This window comes from Lithobates pipiens, unplaced genomic scaffold (assembly GCF_037356315.1).
Source record: "Lithobates pipiens isolate NorthernLeopardFrog02 unplaced genomic scaffold, aLitPip1_a1.2 Scaffold_16, whole genome shotgun sequence".
Taxonomy (NCBI): domain Eukaryota; kingdom Metazoa; phylum Chordata; class Amphibia; order Anura; family Ranidae; genus Lithobates; species Lithobates pipiens.
The window spans coordinates 608,568,245-608,588,320 of NW_027507748.1; the positions used below are offsets into that span (position 1 = coordinate 608,568,245).

At 41.8% G+C, this 20,076-nt stretch overlaps 1 protein-coding gene across 1 annotated transcript in view; it reads right to left on the reverse strand.

Annotated features, from left to right (window-relative positions):
- The window catches only part of MIPEP (mitochondrial intermediate peptidase), a 154,889-nt gene that overhangs the window by 45,927 nt on the left and 88,886 nt on the right, over positions 1–20,076 (reverse strand). The window contains exons 15-16 of the mRNA XM_077484030.1: positions 18,807–18,881; positions 15,942–16,061 (exon numbers count right to left, since the gene is read on the reverse strand). Coding sequence (XP_077340156.1) covers positions 15,942–16,061; positions 18,807–18,881 — 195 coding nt within the window. The remainder of the gene's footprint in view (positions 1–15,941; positions 16,062–18,806; positions 18,882–20,076) is intronic.

A 20,076-nucleotide genomic window follows, 5' to 3' on the forward strand; every position in this document is an offset into this window, starting at 1 on the left:
GGTTGTTAAGAAGCAGGCGGCTGAATTGTCCTTAATAACCAACCATTCATCAGCTGTCAACAGGATTCCCTGATTCTTTGCAAAACAAGAAAAAACCTGTATGCCCCCCTCCCCCCCCCCCCCCCCAATCCATACTAGGCCCTTTAGGGTACCCCATGCCAAAAAAATTAAAAAAATAGCGTAGGGGTCCCTCTCAAAATACATCCATAACTTATCTGAGCATGCAACCCGCCCCCCCCCCTCCTGAACCATACCAAGCCACATTTTCTCAATGTGGGGGGGGTGCTTTGGGGCAGGGGTAGCTCCATCCTGCCCCCCCCCAACCTTGTCCCCATATTGATGAGCACAAGAGCCCCTTCCCCACAACCTTAGCTCTACCCAAGTTTTTTTTTTTCCCGGTCATCAACGATGGGCATAATCAACATTCGGCTTCTTATACTGTATCTTTTGTTGACACTTATGCCAACATTTTCTACAATAGCCAGTATCTATCCAATAAGCACTAGTAATGGTGTCAGACTTGCAGCTGAATTCCACAATTACTATTTATTTTACAGTATTGAAAATACTTTGGAGACACGGTGCACCACCAATTTGCTTTGTAATGACTGCTGGGCATACTGAGCATGTCACAACTAGAAACTCTGACAAGCCAACTTGCAAGCAGCCATCAAGAAAGATGACTACTAAAATAAACCTGTAAGTCGCATAGAAAACAATCAGAGTATTAACAAAAGGTACACCACAAGAAGCTTATATGCTTTGTGTAAAATTACATATATGTTTTCATGGCCAAAGTGGTATCCTTTTAATATGAAATGAACTTGTAAATATCATGTAAAGTTCATATGAAATAGAACAACTGTTGCCTATATTCACTACTATGCTATGTGTGTACTGATACTACAGGAATACAAAATGTTCTGAAACAGAGAACTAATACAGCTCTTGGCTGCAGAAGCCTCTGTCAGCTCCCCTCTAAGCCTTCATGTGAAGAATTTCACTTCCAATCTACAGCATAATTATGTTCATTACATGTCCCTAGGCTGTTTCTATGAGTAAGCAGGTAAAATGAATCTGGCAGAGTCTATTTCTAGCCCTGATAATTATTTTATTCTTCCTTAAAGGCTGTTGCAGAAAAGAAAAACCTTCCTCTGTATTTTAGGACAGGCCTTACTTCAGCCTCCAGTGTGTTTCACAGAAAACTCCTAAATTACTCCCTGCTTTGTTTTGAAATACGGTATTTGGGATGGAAAAACTGTTACAAATAAATAGTTCACCAGCTGACCTCATTAACGCACACCCTGTACCTTCCTTCCCCCTCCAATAGATTACTCCCACTCCCCCTCTGCAATTACATGCAGACCTTGTTAGTGAGCTTTTCGCTCTATACATAGCCAAACGTTTTGTACTTTATCTTCATCTTGCATCGATCGTTCATTAGGCAGAGTGTGCAGGAGCTGGGCAATCACATAAAAGCCTATGCAGAGCAGTAGTATTGAAACAAGAAAAGTGTACCGGGCATCCCAAGCATGGGTAGCAGGCATGTTAGATATGAACAGGGCCTGACAGCTAAGTGTCTCTGGTGCAGCGGCGACTAGGATGGGATTAATTTTTTTTTTTTTTTAATTGTATTTTTATTGAAAATATAAAGATAACAATGACAAAGTGTTTGCATAAATGCACAGGTAAACAGTAAGTCCATCATATAAGACAAATCAGAAACAGAGAGGGGGGGAGGGAGGAGAGGGGAGGGAAGAAAGGGGAGGGGGGGGAAGGCAGGATATTTCAGCACATTCAGTATATCCTCACATAAATTAACAATTATTTGTGGTACAAAACAGCAATCGTCACAATCAAATAGGCATAGGACAGTGAGCAGGAAATGTGGAAACTTCATTCCTTTAGAAGGGCATGGAACAGTGTGAACGTTCAATTTGAGCCTTAAACTCAGCGTAGGAGGTCCAAAATCAGAAGACTATATTAAGTAGCAGTATATAGTTTAGAGCGATACCACAGATCCCAAATCATAGAGAACGGAGGCATAGTGTCATGGACTATGGCTGTAAGCTTTTCCATACGGCCGATATGTTCTAGGTTCTGCAAGACTTGGGGGAAAGTGGGCGGGGTACGTGATAGCCACCGTATAGGGATAGCTCTCTTAGCTGCTAACAAAATAAAGGTGGCGAGCTTCTGAGCATGTCTAGAGAGTCCAGGAATCGGTAACCCTAGTAAGAAATACAGAGGGTCTAATGGGAGGGAAATCTCAAACAAGTCTTGGACGAAGGATTGTATTGTAATCCAAAATGGGCGGATCAATGGGCATGCCCAGAAGATATGGAAATGGGAACCTATATCTCCCCGACATCTCCAGCACATTGCAGGGGTCTTGGGATCATATTTATTTAAAATTTCAGGCGTTCTATACCAAAAGAGCAGAATCTTGTAAGCCGTTTCCTTCTGTTCCACACTAGGATGGGATTAATAATGCCACTGCTCTGCTCTCCTACGCTATACAGCGACTTGCATGTTTTGTAAGCCTATGTACAGTTTTTTTTACATTGTAATATCCAGAATTGGTTATTCACATTGCATTACTCATACTGTGGGATGTTAACCAGTGCTGGTGTATGCCTATACTCTGGGTGGTACACAGCAGGACTAAATTTCTAAAATAAATACAGATACCAGCTGGCACAGGAATGAAAATATTCTGCGTATGCTGCGTTCATACAAGGAAGAACACTGATTTAGACCAGAGGACCATGAGAAGAGCCAATCTGACCCATTACAACAGTGCTGCCTTATGAGATGTGCATATGATGGAGGGGTGTAGGCTCAGTATCCCAGCACAATCTGGGCATCTCAACATACCCACTTTTGGGCAACTGTCAACAGACATCAAAAATCTCATATAACCTTTAATATGTTAATTTCAATACGGTTATTTTCAATCATTTTAAACCTACAAATTTCATTTGAATAATAGTTGGTGATTCATGTGATTGTGTAAACCAGAAAATGCCAAAAATCCACAGTTTAATCGAGATGAACAAATACACAGACTTGACTTCAAATATGTCTTTAACAATGGCTCCCTCCATAGGTACAGCAAAGGAGTGAGAGTAGCCAGGTAAAAAGTGTGTCATTTGCATGATTACTTTAAGAAAAAAGGTAAGAAAGAAAAAAAGCTTGAAAAAAAGAAAACTATTGCAGCCATTACATGCAATGCCAAGCTGCGATTTCCAAAGGGAGCAAAGTCCTTTCTTGTATTAAGGTATGGACTCCAGAGAGAGAGAGATATAATTTTGCTCCTGAACAAATCATTAGTAAGATTTCATGTGGAATATGCAGTTCAGTTTTGTGCACCAGTTCTCAAAAAGAATAAACGGGAGAACTGGAGAAAGTGTAGAGAAGGGCAACCAAACTGATAAGAGGCATGGAGGAGCTCTGCTATGAGGAGAGGAACTGGATTTATTCTCTCTTGAGAAGAGGAGATTAAAGGGGGATATGATTAAGATGTACAAATATATAAGGGGTCCATACAGTGAACTTGGTGTTGAGTTATTCACTTTACGGTCAACACAGAGGACACGGGGGCATTCTAGAAGCCTGGAGGAAAAGCGTTTTAATCTCTGAATATGGAAAGGTTTCTTCACAGTGAGAGCTGTGAAAATGTGGAATAGACTCCATCCAGAGGTGGTTCTGGCCAGCTCAGTAGATTTCTTTAACCACTTTCAGACCGGACCATTTTGCTGGTAAATGACCAGAGGTCTTTTTACAATTTGGCACTGCGCTGCTTTAACTGGTAATTGCGCGGTCATGCAATGTTGTACCCAAACAAAATTTGCGTCCTTTTCTTCCCACAAATAGAGCTTTCTTTTGATGGTATTTGATTGCCTCTGCGATTTTTATTTTTTGCGATATAAATGGAAAAAGACTGCAAATTTTGAAAAAAAATTATATTTTCTACTTTTTGTTATTAGAAAAATCCAATAAACTCAATTTTAGTCATACATTTAGGCCAAAATGTATTCAGCCACATGTCTTTGGTAAAAAAAAAGTCAATAACTGTATATTTATTGGTTTGCGCAAAAGTTATCACATCTACAAACTAAGGTACGTTTTCTGGAATTTACGCAGCTTTTAGTTTACGACTGCCTATCTCATTTCTTGAGGTGCTAAAATGGCAGGGCAGTACAAAACCCCCCCAAATGACCCTATTTTGGAAAGTAGACCACCTAAGGAAATTGATAAGTGGCATGTTGAGCCCATTGAATATTTTATTTTTTTGCCTCAAGCGATTGAATATTTTTGATAAAAATTTTTTACACAAAGTTGTCACTAAATGATATATTGCTCACACATGCCATGGGCATATGTGAAATGACACCCCAAAATAAATTCTGCTGCTTCTCCTGAGTACGGGGATACCACATGTGTGGGATTTTTTGGGAGCCTAGCCGCGTACGGGGCCCCGAAAGCCAAGAACCGCCTTCAGGTTTTCTAAGGGCGTTACAGTTTTGAAGGCCATAAAATGCCAAGATGGCACAAACGCCCCCCAAATGACCCCATTTTGGAAAGTAGACACCCCTAAATTTAGGGGTACACTAGTGAGACTAGGTAATAAATGGTGGGTGCCCTGAAACTATAAAAAAATAACTAACCAACCAGCGTCACCTGTAACCGTTATATGGTGATCACTGGTGAAAGGGTTAACTAGGGGGCAATCAGGGGGCTTTATGCGGTAGTATATGGGGGTCCCTGGCGCTATAAAAAGCTGCGGCGAACCTAAATACCTACCTGCCTAACTAGTGTCACCTGTGACACTAATACAGCGATCAGAAAAACGATCGCTTATTAGGCTGGGTTCACACTGGAGCGATGCAGGAACGCCACAAATCCGCGGCGGGTTCCCGCATCGCATGCCTCCCGGCGGCAGTTCACGCTGCCCTATGCGAACTGCTGGGAGTGTCAGTGAAATGTTAATGACACCCCCAGATCAGTTCGCATATCGCAGTGCGATCTGCAAACTCGGATCGCATGGTGTGAACACCCATGCAAACCGATTCTGCTGCGGACCAAAAAAAGGGTCCCGTGCGAGTTTGCGGTGGGTGCGACACAAATTCAGCCATACTATCTGTATGGCTGAACTCGAATCGCACAGAGATCGGATGTGATTTGCACTGCAGTGCGGTGCGAATCACATCCGTTCTCAAACCGCTGCAATGTGAACCCAGCCTTAGTGACACTGGCGACGGGGGGTGATCACGGGGTTAAACCTTTATTGGGGGGGTTAGGGAGGTACCTTAGAACTAAAGGGGGCTAACCCTAACTGCCCTAACAGTTATTACAGTCACAAATGACACCCGCCGGGTGATCAGGGGGTTAAACCTTTATTAGGTAATAAATGGCGGGTGCCCTGAAACTATAAAAAAATAACTAACCAACCAGCGTCACCTGTAACCGTTATATGGTGATCACTGGTGAAAGAGTTAACTAGGGGGCAATCAGGGGGCTTTATGCGGTAGTATATGGGGGTCCCTGGCGCTATAAAAAGTTGCGGCGAACCTAAATACCTACCTGCCTAACTAGCGTCACCTGTGACACTAATACAGCGATCAGAAAAATGATCGCTTATTAGGCTGGGTTCACACTGGAGCGATGCGGGAACGCCACGAATCCGCGGCGGGTTCCCGCATCGCATGCCTCCCGGCGGCAGTTCACACTGCCCTATGCGAACTGCTGGGAGTGTCAGTGAAATGTTAATGACACCCCCAGATCAGTTCGCATATCGCAGTGCGATCTGCAAACTCGGATCGCATGGTGTGAACACCCATGCAATCCGATTCTGCTGCGGACCAAAAAAAGGGTCCCGTGCGAATTTGCGGCGGGTGTGGTGCGAATTCAGCCATACTATCTGTATGGCTGAACTCGAATCGCACAGAGATCGGATGTGATTTGCACTGCAGTGCGGTGCGAATCACATTCGTTCTCATAAACCGCTGCAATGTGAACCCAGCCTTAGTGACACTGGCGACGGGGGGTGATCACGGGGTTAAACCTTTATTGGGGGGGTTAGGGGGGCACATTAGAACTAAAGGGGGCTAACCCTAACTGCCCTAACAGTTATTACAGTCCCAAATGACACCAATGCAAAAAAAAAAAAAAATGCAATTGGTGTCACTGTGACTGGGGGGGGGGGGGGGGGGGCAGGGGTAATTGGGGGGGTGATCGGGGGGTAAAGGGGGGGGTGTGAGTGTGCCTGGCATGTTCTACTGTACGTGTGGTGTGTTGGTGCAACTCACCGATCCTCTCTCCTCGGTGCCGGAACGAAAAATACCGACACGGAGGAGAGATTACATCACTTCCTCTCCTGTGTTTACATTACAGGAGAGGAAGTGATGTCACGGAGCATTTCTATTCGAACGAATACCGACCGCCGCAGGCACCGGGGGGGGGCCCGATCGGGCCCCCCACCCGCGGGAAGGCAGGGACTTATATATACGCCCATATGCCTGCCCGTGCCATTCTGCCGACGTATATCGTCGTGCGGCGGTCGGCAAGTGGTTAAGAAAGGCCTGGATTCTTTCCTAAGGGCACACAATATAACTGGGTACTAACATTTATAGGTAAAGTTGATCCAGGGAAAATTCAATTGCCTCTTGGGGGGGTCAGAAAGGAATTTTTTTCCCCTGCTGTAGCAAATTGGATCCTGCTTTGCTGGGGTTTTTCGCCTTTCTCTGGATCAACTGTGGGTGCACGATTGGGTATATGGGATTGTTAGATATTATTTTATTTATGGTTGAACTAGATGGACTTGTGTCTTTTTTTCAACCTAACTATGTACATCCAAGTACTACTAAGTGGCAATATACTACTTATAATTTTTGTTAGCTGTGCTTTAAAGTGTTACTAAACCCACAACAGTAAAATCAGTCTGTATATACAGTAAAATCAGTCTGTATATGCAGTAAAACATCTTTGTTATACTCCCTATGGAACCTAAGGGGTTAATACTCTACCTTCTCTGTTCAACCCTTTCTTCCACAGTCCCCAAACCATCTCCTGATAGAACAGAGACGATGGGACAAGCTGTACATGCTCAGTTTGGTGTGTATTTCTAGAGTTTCTTTCTTTTTTCTACTTGGGAGAGGGCATGTGATCAGCACAGGGCCAATCAGCACTGTCCAGACAAGCTTTAACCAGACACTGATAAAAGTCACAAGACTGTTAACTGCTGATGAAAAAGATATTTATTTACTAAAACTATTGCATTTCCATGTTCTGTGTACTGTGGGAGACCAGATATAGTGAATGCAGGGTCCTGGGTTTAGTAACACTTTAAGTTTAGTGCTAAAATGGGTTGCCTTTAAGCTACATAACTTAATTTTTATGGAGGGGGCGGGAAATATTACCTATTACACACTAATTGTCACATCATATGGTTCGTTAATACCATAACATCATTCCTTGAACGATTTTGATCCAGAGATTCCATTTTTATATGCCTCATAAATGAATAAAATTAGACTTGAAATACGGGTTACATCGTGTAACAAAGCTTCAATACATGCAGAAAAAAATAAATCCCCAGAAGCAGCCAGAAAGGCGACACCCTATTCCATTACATTATGAAGGCGAGGACGGTACAGTCAGGTTTATGTGACAGAACTGAAACATCCCAGGTTTTCCTGACAGTGTAATTACATGAGAAAACAGTGGCATGTCAATCATTGTAATACTAGGCTGTGACCCAACACACTTTTTCATAAATGGGAATTAAGCGTGAAAGTAATGGTAATTCCTGTAATAGTGAAAGCTGAAATTTATAGAGCCAACCACAAAAGTAGAACACCGCCTACTTAAATCAGAGTTATCCACTTTACTTAAAACAAAACCCTTTATCCCTGGGGCAGTCTGTTGTCTGGATGCCCTCCTCATATAGGACCGGAGCTACTGTGATCACACTGGAACTCTTACACCTAGTTAGCTTCTTTCAAGTTGCACTATGAGCAAACCGCTAAGTATATCAATGAACTAAAAAATGCTTTGGCAGGAAAAAGGACTTCTATATACAGTAATACTAAGTAATGGGCTGATACAATACAATGTACCAAATCCTAACCAGAATATAGAATATATAAGAAGGGAAAACTTTTTTTTTTTTTTTTTGATGAGTACAGAACTCATTTCATACAGTAAAATGTAATCACTGTTAACATCAAAATTAATAAAAAATATATAAAAAAGTCATATTAGACAGACATAATATTTACAATAACAGTCTAGTACAGTGGTCTCCAAACTGCAGCCCTTTGCTTGCCTTTATCTTGCCCTTGGGGAACTATTCCCCCTACTGACATCAACAAAGGGAGCGTAATTCTTGCCACTGACACCAACAATGGGGTGCAATTCTTTCCATGGATAACTATGAAGGCCAGTATTCCCACCCACTGACTCCAATGATGGGCCAGGATTCCCACCCACTTACCCCAATGATGGGCCAGTATTCCCCCCACTGAAACCAAGGTTGGGGCACTATTCTTCTCACTGACACCAATGATGGGGCACTATTCCTCCCACTGACACCAATGATCGGGCGCTATTCCTTTCACTGACACCAATGATGGAGTCTTAATCCGCCTACTAAAGATGTGGCATTGTTTACTCCCATTGACACTGGGGCTACTCCCACTGGCCAGAGTCTGGCCCCCTAAAGTCTGAAGAACAGGCCCTTGGTTTAGAAAGTTTGGAAACCCCTGCTCTAGCATATTGCTTCTATGTTCAACAATGTCCCCACCCATGCCTATCTGTATATTTCATGTCTACCATTTCATAAATTTACATATCAAATTCTGACGATACAAAAGGAAAAAGGGTGGAAACATGACAACACATTTCCTGGAAGTAAATTGTACTTCAAGGGAGTATTGGGCGAGGCCAACTACAGGTGCATCTAAAAAAGTAAGATCATCAAAAAAGTTAAATTTATTGCAGTAATTCAATTCAAAAAGTGAAACTCGTATTATATAGATTCATTATATATATATAGATGTATTTCAAGCATTTCTTTCATTTCATTTTGATGATTATGAATTACAGCTAGTAAAAACCCAAAATTCAGTATCTCAGCAAATTAGAATATTGTAGACTCATGGTGTCACACTCTAATCAGCTAACTCAAAATACCTTTAAAGGTATCCTGAGCCTTTAAATGGTCTATCAGTCTGGTTCAGTAGTTACACAATTATGGGGAAGACGGCTGACTTGACAGTTGTCCAGAAGACAGGGAAGGGGTTGAGATTCACAAGGGGTGGACTACAGCTGGTATCAGTGCTTCAAGAGCCACCACACGCAGACCTATCCAGGACATAGGCTAAAACTGTCACATTCCTTGTGTCGAGCCACTCCTGAACCAGAGGCAATGTCAGAATCGTCTTACCTGGGCCAAGGAGAAAAAGGACTGGACTGTTGCTCAGTGCTCCAAAGTCCTCTTTTTGGATGAAAGTCAATTTTACATTTCATTTAGAAATCAAGGTCCCAGTGTCTGGAGGAAGAGCAGAGAGGCACAAAATGAGGTGCAGTGGGAGGTTTCCATAGTCGGTGATGATTGCGGAGCCATGTCATCTGCTGGTGTTGGCCCACTGTGTTTCATCAAGTCCAAAGTCAGCGCAACCCTCTACCAGGAAATTCTAGAGCACTTTATGCTTCCCTATGCCGAACAGCTTCATGGAGATGCTGATTTCATTTTCCCGCAAGACTTGGCACCTGCCCACACTGCCAAAAATACCAACACCTGGTTTAATGATCATGGTATGCTTGATTGGCCAGAAAACGTGCCTGACATAAACCTCATAGAGAATCTGTGGGGTATTGTCAAGAGGAAGATGAGACACCAGACCCATCAGCAGACGAGCTGAAGGCCGATATCAAAAGCAACCTGGGCTTCCATAACACCTCAGCAGTGCCGCAGGCTAATAGCCTCCATGACATGGCATTGATGCATTAATTCATGCGAAAAGAGCCCTGACCATGTATTGAGTGCATACCATACTGATACTGTACATGGCTATACTTTTCAGTAAGCCAACATTTCTGTATTAAAAAACTTTTTTGTTTTTTTTATAGATCTTATGTATATAAATATTCAAATTTTCTGAAATACTGAATTTTGGGTTTTCACTAACTGTAAGCCATATTCATCAAAATTAAAAGAAAGAACTGCTTGAAATAAATCACCCTGTGTGTAATGAATCTATTTAATGCACGAGTTTCACTTTTTTAATTGAATTACTGAAATAACATTTTTGATGACATTCTAATTTTACGATTCACCTATACGTGTGCAATTTGAGTCGGAGCATTATCACTAAAAATAACTCCATGGGTGAGCATAGAGGCATAAAAATAAAATCCAATAATAGACTGGCTCACCCCGCTCTGCACATGCTAAGTTGCTCTCTATTTTTAATCACACCTGAGTTTGTAGAGGCCAATCTGCTGATAGCCTTAAAGCAAAATTAAACCCTCCTATCTTTTACTGCAACTGTCATGGTGCTGCACATGTGATCAATTATCGCACCAGCCATTTGATGGTTTGACAGTTTGGTTGAAGACAAAAGCAATAGTAACAGTTAGCATTCCCAGCATTTAGTTTTTTGAAATGGTTAAAATCGATGGGTTTAGCTTCGCCTTATGATTTACTGCTGTTTAGGGGCTCTGGACTTCAGCAAAATGGCAGCCTCCAGCAAGAAGACACAGGAGCAATGCTGGAGGTAATTTACAGCACACACTAATTTTGGTAGCAGAATTATTATTGTTGAATGTATGTTCCTTTCTAAATAACATTATTTTGTATCAAGCTGTTATGGGTAAATTTCCGTTTTAAAGTAAAAACTGCAGTCGACACTTATGTTAGTTTGGACTACCATGGCTAGGGTTCAAACTTCCATCAGGTTTTTGTTGCTATGTGTGACCTTCTTGGATAGATTCATCTTTAACTTATTGCTTTGTCACTGGGACAGAAAATTAAGAGAATGGCTACATAAAAAGCTAATTACCACTTGACCTCCGGAAGATTTACCCCCTTCGTGACCAGGGCATTTTTTGAGATATAGCACTGTATTACTTTGACAATGCTGTACCCAAATAAAATGTATTGCAGCTGACACTTACTGACACTTTGTGGAAACCAGTGACACTAATACAGTCATCAGTGCTAAAAATATGCACTGTTACTGTACTAAAGACACTGGCTGGGAAGGGGTTAAACATCAAGGACAATCAAAGGGTTAACTGTGTGCCTAGCCTGTGTTTTACTGTACTATGTGTGCTGCTTTTACTAAGGGAAGTGATGAATTGTATTCCCGGCTATGCCGGCTGACATCTGGTGCCCGGCATCCACAGTTCGGCTTTGGCTGTGAGTGATCAGAGCAGAAGCGGCACGCCCCCTTGGCAGAAGTGCAGAATATCACACAAAGACACACATTTATTATATATATATATATATACACACATATACACACACACACACACACACGATTGTGCACAGGGGTGCCACCCTGTAGCATTAAATCTGCTATAGGGCGGGCCTCACTAGATAAGGATCTTTTTCATTCATAGAGTAGGGGAAGGTTGGAACCTCTTTCAGGTTTTTGTTAAATGTATTCTAACAGGAGAGATTGCTCCTCACTTCTGCTTGTGTAATCAGAGCAGAAAGTGGTGATAAATCTCCCTGCAGGTACTAGAGGCAACAATAGAAACCCAACAGAATTCAAAGATTTCTCTTGCTATCCAAAACTGTAAAGAACATTTCAGATAGATATTCTCTTTTATGTTTCAGCTTTTAAACTTGGTTACGGAGTTCAGCAGATTGGGGGGGGGGAATACAAACGCCAGGGCCCTACTGCCAAATAATTTGTCTGCAGCTAAAAATGTGTTTGATTTGGAAGACTAAAATAAACCAGCTGAGAGACTGTTTTCATTATGCTTGCGGAATATAACAGAAGATTAAAAAGGTCTAGTTTGCGACACTTCGCTGTTTGTGCAAAACTGTCATCAATACATATAGGATGGCAGGAAAGGTAAATATTTAGAACCTATTTACTCAGGGGGATGAGGATCGGAATTTAACATCCAATTAACCACTTACGTGGTTCCAGACATAAGCCAGGTGGGTTGGGCAGTCATTTGTGGCTTACTACTATTGTGACTTTCTCGAGGGAGCTACCAAACCCAAGCAGTTAATCAGGCTTGTTACAAAGAGATCAACATATCATAACAAATATAGAAAGTGACTGCGGAGAAAAGCAAACCAGTAGGATAATGTTATTTTGGAATGGTGCACTCCAGAAAATTAAATATAATAGCTTCCATGTACAATACAATGTATGTACAAAAGATGGAGTTTAAAGTAGACCTATACTGTGCAATCCCCTCCCCAAACCCAGACAATCCTCCCCTTTAACCACTTGAAGACCAGATCTTGTTTACAGGTTTAAATCAGTATTTTTTGATAGAAAATTACTTAGAATCTCCAAACATTATATTTTTTTAGCAGAGACCCTAGAGAATGGGTCACATGATATTTTTTTTATGAAAGATTAAGTTACACTGAGTAGACAGATACCTAACATGTCAAGCTTTAAAATTGTACACGTTCGTGAAATGGCGACAAACTATGGTACTTAAAAACCTCCATAGGTGAAGTTTTAAAGGTTACCGGTTTAGAGATACAGAGAAGGTCTAGTGCTAGAATTATTGCTCTCGTGCAAACGTTCACGGCAATACCTTACATGTGTGATGTGAACACCGTTTACATATACGGTTGTGCATAATTTTATATATATATATATATATATATATATATATTTTTTTTTTTATCTTCTCAGATGGTAAAACTGCTCAATGATATTGAGGTCAGGAGACTGAGATGGCCACTCCACAACCTTCACTTCATTCTGCTGTAGCCAATGACAGCTCGACTTAGCCTTGTGTTTTGGATCATTGTCATGTTGTAATGTCCAAATATGTCCCATGCGCAGCTTCCTGGCTGATGAATGCAAATGTTCCTCCAGTATTTTTTGATAACATACTGAATTCATCTTGCCAACAATTTTTGATCAAATTTCCTGTGCCTTTATAAGTCACACATCCTGAAAACCTCAGCGATCCACCTCCGTGTTTCACAGTAGGAATGGTGCACCTTTCATCATAGGCCTTGTTGACTCCTCTCCAAATGTAGTGTTTATGGTTGTGGCCAAAAAGCTCAATTTTGGTCTCATCACTCCAAATGACTTTGTGCCAGAAGGTTTGAGGCTTGTGTCTGTGCTGTTTGGCGTATTGTAAGTGGGATACTTTGTGGCATTTGCATAGTAATGTCTTCTGGTGACTCGACCACGCAGCCCATCTTTCTCCAAGTGCCTCCTTATTGTGCATCTTGAAAACAGCCACACCACGTTTTCAGAGAGTCCTGTATTTCACCTGAAGTTATTTGTGGGTTTTTCTTTGCATCCCAAACAATTTTCTTGGCAGTTGTGGCTGAAATTATATTTGGTCTACCTGACCGTGGTTTGGTTTCAACAGAACCCCTCATTTTCCACTTTGTGATAAGAGTTTGAACACTGCTGATTGCCATTCTAAATTCCTTAGATACCTTTTTATACCCCTTCCCTGACTTATACAGTTCAACTACCTTTTCCCACAGATCCTTGACAATTCTTTTGCTTTCCCCATGACTCAGAATCCAGAGCGTCAGTGCAGCACTGGATGAAAGATGCAAGGGTCTGGCAGGAGTCCAGAAACGCATTGACACAAACTAACACGGTTGACACGAATCTCAGCCAGTCTCTGCTGATCTGGCCGTATTTCAAATCCATGTATGGTCAGCTTAAAGTGGTTGTAAACCCTTTACAACCACTTTTTGCTACAGGTAAGCCTATAATAAGGCTTACCTGTAGCTACCTCGGATATCTCCTAAACCTGCACGGTTTAGGAAATATCAACTGTATCTGCATGTGCAGATGTCAACAGCACATGCACACTGAAGCAATGGCACGTACGTGCCGTCGCTTCAGTGAGTGTGCCATTACCGACGACTCCTGCACGCATGCATGGGAGTAACGTTATCGTGGCTCCAGCCAATCACAGTGCTGGAGTCCGTGATACCCGGAAGTAACTCCGGCCGGAGCGGGGTACAAGGACCGCTGCGGGGGCTTCGATCTAAGATAATACATAATGAGTTAGTATGCCATGCATACTAGCTAATTATGCCTTTGTCTTGCAGGTTTTCTTTTTTTTTGGGGGGGGGTTCTAGGGTTTACAGCCACTTTAACACTCACTCTTTTTAATAAATTAAGTGTCATATACAGTCTCATACTATGAAGTTTGCCATTTCTTCCCCATTATGTTGTGAATAAGTATGTTACCTAACACTGCTGTTGGCATTGGAGGAAATTTGCTCATCACAGTCTTGAATATGGTTACACATATGTGCTGCAGATCTCTTATAGGGTTAGCACACCTATTTGTTTACTATTGCAGAGATGGGCCAATAAAAAAAAAAAAAAATACTTTAGCCAGCCAACATTAGTACACTTGCTATGATGACTACCTTTAGTTTTCACAGCTTCAGCATCCAATTCACAGAAAAGTGTAAGGTTAGATAACCATAGTGACAAACCTACTGGACAGCCTCACTGGTGTGTTCTGCATATTTTGCCCAACTGATCTGTCAATCAGTGAATTTCTTCTAAATGACAACTACTACAGATAGTAGTAGTAGATAATAGACACTTCAGACATACAAGTGGTTATCTGACAGACTTGGCTGTGTATTTTACATTACTCATCATTTAAGGTGGTTAGAAAGAACAGATGTCTGATTTCCTATTTTCTAACAGATGTTGCACCACAGAGAGATAGCAGCACAGTCTATGAAGATTGCAAGTAGAGAACCCCCCCCCCCCACTTCTTTCTTCATCCTACATATCCCACTGACTTGCTTACAGTGCAGACACTCCAGCTCCTAATCTAGCTATACACATTACAATTTGATTGTACGAAAGCTTGCCTAAAAGGAATCAACAGAATGGATTAAAAGGGAGAAAAAAACAAATAGAAATCATTTTGTAAAAGTAGCACATAAAGTGTGAATATCCAAGTAAAAAAGTTCATATTATCCATATTAAGGCTTGTTATTTTCTAAAGTATCCAAATGTTAGGCAACAGGACCAAAGCAACAAAAGATGGCCATTGCTGGTGTTATCAGCATTGACTGAAAAAAAAAAAGCCTACCAAAAGGGCCATAGAAACTGTTGTCTCAATCATTTTTATTTAGAAGAAAATCCTAATTGCCTAAATTTCAACAGGTTTGCCCTTGCTGAGTCTGACAGACATAAGTAGTCAAAGCAAATGCCAGTACCTGTACCCTACAAGGGACAACAAATTGCCCCGTTATGAGCTGCACACACATGGTGACGAACTCTCCAATGATCAAACCTTCCATTTTACCTTAGTGAAGCCCGAGTAGATTATTGAATCAGAAAGTTGTTTTAGATGCAAACAATCCAGCCCCATGCATAGTACGAAGATGGCTGGTCACATGACTGTATTTGTCAGTGAATCCAACTATCATACATCCACTACTATAGATCCTGTCCAAACTACTCTCTGCTATGCAGTGCAGCACAGAATAATCAAGGCAAGGAGATACACAAGACACTAAATGGAGTCAGGGTAACAGCTGCCAATCAATGCTGAATACCACAACACAGGGCATCCAATCAAAAATCCTCTCTTTAGTAATAACAGTTCTATTTTAATGTTAGCTATGACTTGTTAAACATAAAAGACTGTAGGTATAAGAACAGACACATGATGTGAAGGATGTAATACTGAAGGAAGGCGCAACAGGAACATTTGCCGAACAATGTACTCACTGTATGAGGTATATATGGTAATCCATAGAACTTCTCCTGGGTTTCCCTTAAAATGTCTGTTGTTGAGCTTTTCAGGGGGTGCTCTCCATGATACATTTGATCCAACATGGAATAAAAAACCTAGAAGAAAAAAATTTACTTTAAAAGAAATGCTTCCCAGATTTTACTAAAGTTTTCACAACCTTCCCACTGTGTGAACATTACTGTGTGGACCATCCACTATTACGACTTTGATTAAAGAGGACCAATACTGCAAGTGAAGGGTAAAACACTAATCATTTGGTATTGTCTGTAGGCTTCCTGCAGCTGCTGTTTTTTTTCCCCTCCATTACGGACTTCTTGGAGGGGTAGAGGAGTAGGACTTTCCGTCATCATTTCAGATCTGCCTCCCTGATGATTGGTGGAGCAATATTCCAAGCAGCAGAAGGGGAGTTGGAGCAATAATCTACAGAATGAAGCAGCAGGGAGCAGGGAGATCCTTGCACTGCAGGCCTCTCCAGGTACAGCTTTCTCTCCAGCAAGGAGAAGAGTAAACAGTACAGTGGATCTTACCAAATCTAGCTCCAAATCTCACAGTAAATAGAAAAAAAATAACAAAAAAATGATAAATACATGTATATAAGAGCTGCCCTGGCTTTTTCACTGATTCTACCGTTATTAAAAAGAGTGAGTGTTAAGCCGGCCATACATGGATTTGAATTGATTGAAGTCACTGTTCGGCTGATAATATTGCACTTTTCTCCTATTTTACCATCAACTTTTGTGAAGCCAGGTAGAGCCAAAAAGGGCCACCTACAGTTGACTTGACCAAGTTTGAGCTGTGTATGGTCAGCTTAAATTATAAACTAAAGGCAAAACTTTTATTTTAATTTTAGATAGATGGGAGAGGAATCTGAACACTGGTCAGTTATTACTGATGTCTGTGCCCCTGTTAAGGAGATTCACCCTCTCTATTTGTCCTGTTTACCTTTAACATTGAAAGTGAAAGTAAAAGAAATTTCCAATATTTGGGTTGTCCCCAGAAAAGTAATAGAGGGGAAATTTTCCAATGGGGACACTAGTAAATTCCTTGTCTTTTTAGGGATTTCCACTAACTTCTTGTTTTGGCCATGGGGCAGGAAGCAAAGGTAAACATTCTCAATGGGGCAAAAAAGGCTGCACTTCTCCTATGGGTCACAGGAGTGCAATTTGTCAGCGGAGAGCGGTCTGAAGTCCACTATCCACTGACGTCACTGGAATCAGTCCAGGCACCGCGTCATCACGAATTAGGAAGTCTGGATCTGCCAGGTGCCTGGACTGATGGCAGTCTCAGCGAGACGCTTGCTCCCCGCCACTCCACAGCTCAGCACTCCAATAAGCGTGGAGGAGCAGAGCAGGAGAGATGCTGACTGACAGGCAGCTCACGGAGGTGAGAGAACCGAGTCATTGGCAATGTTCGGTGGCTCGGTTCTCAGTGAAGAGGCGGGAGACAGATGCAGTATCGGTCTGATGCTGCATCGACCTAGGCAAGTATGAATAGACAAAAAAACAAACAAAACCCATACTTCTTTTAACAGCCTATTAAGCAAAGCCTGCTCTGAGGCAAGTACACTGCTTCCCATTGCTTATATTTATCTGAAAATGCAAGTTGGCTGGCTGTCAAATTGACTTCTTTGGCCTGGCTTTCAATGCAACAGTTCAATGTATTCTGAGTCACCAACACTTAAAGTGGAGTTCTTAAAGCTCGCTGCGTCTTCTGAATTGTCTGAAGACGGGGGAAGGAGGAGGGGGCCGAACTTCCTAGTGTTCTTGCCGTGGTGAGATCTCTCGGAAGTGGGGGCGGGTACCCGAAAGGGGGGGGGGGGATGAAGCAGGTAAGCGGAGCTTCCACTTTTGGGTGAAACCCCGCTTTAAGACTACATTCACACTAGCTTCCTACATTTGGTATACTTAAACACAGAGAAATAAACTTTATGGTTCCCAGATTAAGTTCTCCTGTGTTTAAATGTTTCTGTGTCGACATGGGTTTCTATGCTTTCAGACGCATTCAGAGTATCTAAGCTGCCTCTGGACACACAGAATTCTGTTTTCTCTGAAGGCAAGTAAACTTAAAGCACTGTACAGGCAGTCCCCGAGTTGAGAACAATCGCGTTACGAAAGACTCATACTTACAAATGGTGGGAGCAACAGGAAGTGAGAGTAAATCTAGCCCTAGAAAGGGAAATTCACTCATGAAAGAGTTATCATGAGAAAAAAAGTGTCTCCACTGAAGCTTTATCACCAATCCTTGTTTCTACAACAACCCAAAATGTTCAAAATCCAATTGTCATTGGGACAGAAAGTGAAATCTTCTGAACAGGGTCACCCTTCCCTATGGTACCTGTTCCAATTTACATACAGATTCAACTTAAGAACAAGCCTACAGAATTTTGTTCGTAACCCGGGAACTGCCTGCATGTCGTTGCTAGTGTGAATGAGGCCTAACAAGCAAGCAGATCAGAAGTTTCGATGTCACTGGCTGCATGCTTGCTCTTGCTGACACAGCAAGTACACAACCTTGTGAGAGGAAGCAAGCCTGGAGGTTTCTGCAGCGCACATCCCCACCAATTTCCACATATCTAAACATGTAGAGTAAAGCCTGATGTGTTTGTGGGTAAAGGCTTAAAACATAAGACATCTTAAAGCAATCATATTGTGTTAGCACATTTAACCTCCCCTGATGTCTGCAGCCTCCTTTAAGGTCAAAGCATATTTTTAACACTGTGCAACGCATTTAATTTTTTGTTACAGGATGGATAGGTAGTAGCAGTTCCCCTCTGGTCAGTTTTAACTACAGTGTGAAATGTGCACTGATTTTAAAAGGTTAAATGAACCGATTATCCATACCTGAAGCTGCATGTCCGAAGCGGCACCAACCTTTTTAGATTCGCAAAGACGAGATACCATTGGTTTGGATAATGGCTACGACAACATAATAAGAAAAAAAAAAGAAAAAATATAACTACTTTAAGAAAAGGTAAAGTTGCAAATTCAAGAATGTACAAAATTCAACTTCAGTTACAACCAGACAACTTTCACTGAGCCATTTAAACTTTCCAAACTGAGGATTATCTATGGGTACTGGTAGATCTCATAACTCATATTACATGCACAGTACCCTGCAGGCGAAATCTGGTATTACAGTGAGTGGCTCCAACACTTTGTTAAACAGCGTATGGGAAAAACACACCCAAGAGGTGTGAGCACTTGGGAGCTGCAAATCAAGATTGAAGAGGTCTTCGGAGTGGCTTCATGTTTTGTAAGTACTTAGCTAACATAACTGATTGGACAGACACAAACTTGCTAAAGTAAACAGCTGCATTTACCATAAAACACTAATGGCTCTATCTAAAAATACACTAGAAATCGTACTAGCAGGTACAAAATGGCCCTATGCCTGGTGCAGCGAGTTATTGAGGTAGGAGGGATTTAAATTAAAGTAATTACATTTTTTTTTCTTCCCTGCCAACTCTGGACTCTGGACAATGAAAGTTAAATCATACAGCAGGAGATAGTAGGAATATAGCATGATGCATGTGGCCACCCATACTTCCTCAGCAGATTTTACAATGTAGGACTTTTGTGCATAAAGTGATTATACAGACTTAAAATTATGGTTAATGCTTTTTTTGGTCGTACTTCTATTGTGGGTCACAGAAGTGCACTTACTTGTCGTGTGACGTCACAGAGCTGAGTAACGCTGAGAGATTGAGCCAGCTGCTCCAGCCCTCCCTAGCCTAGCTCTCCAGTGAGTGCTGAAGGGGAAGAACAGAGAGCCGGTGACTGACAGTCACAGCTCCCTGATCCAGGAAGACCGAGAACTGAGTAATCAGCGATCGCTCAATCAGTACTCAGGCTTATGTTGGCTGTGAGCTTGTTGTCGGAAAGCCTGACCGTGTGTATGATCCATCGAACATTTGCTGTCAGACTTTCCACCAACAAATGTTTTCTAGCAGGTTCTCAAATTATCCACCAACAAAACTTTGTTGTCGGAAAGTCCGATCATGTGTACACAAGTTAGTCGCACAAAAGTCCACACATGCTCAGCAGCGGTCGGTCTTGTAAACTAGCGTTCGTAACGGAAAATTAACATTCGTGACGGTAAATTAGGAAATCT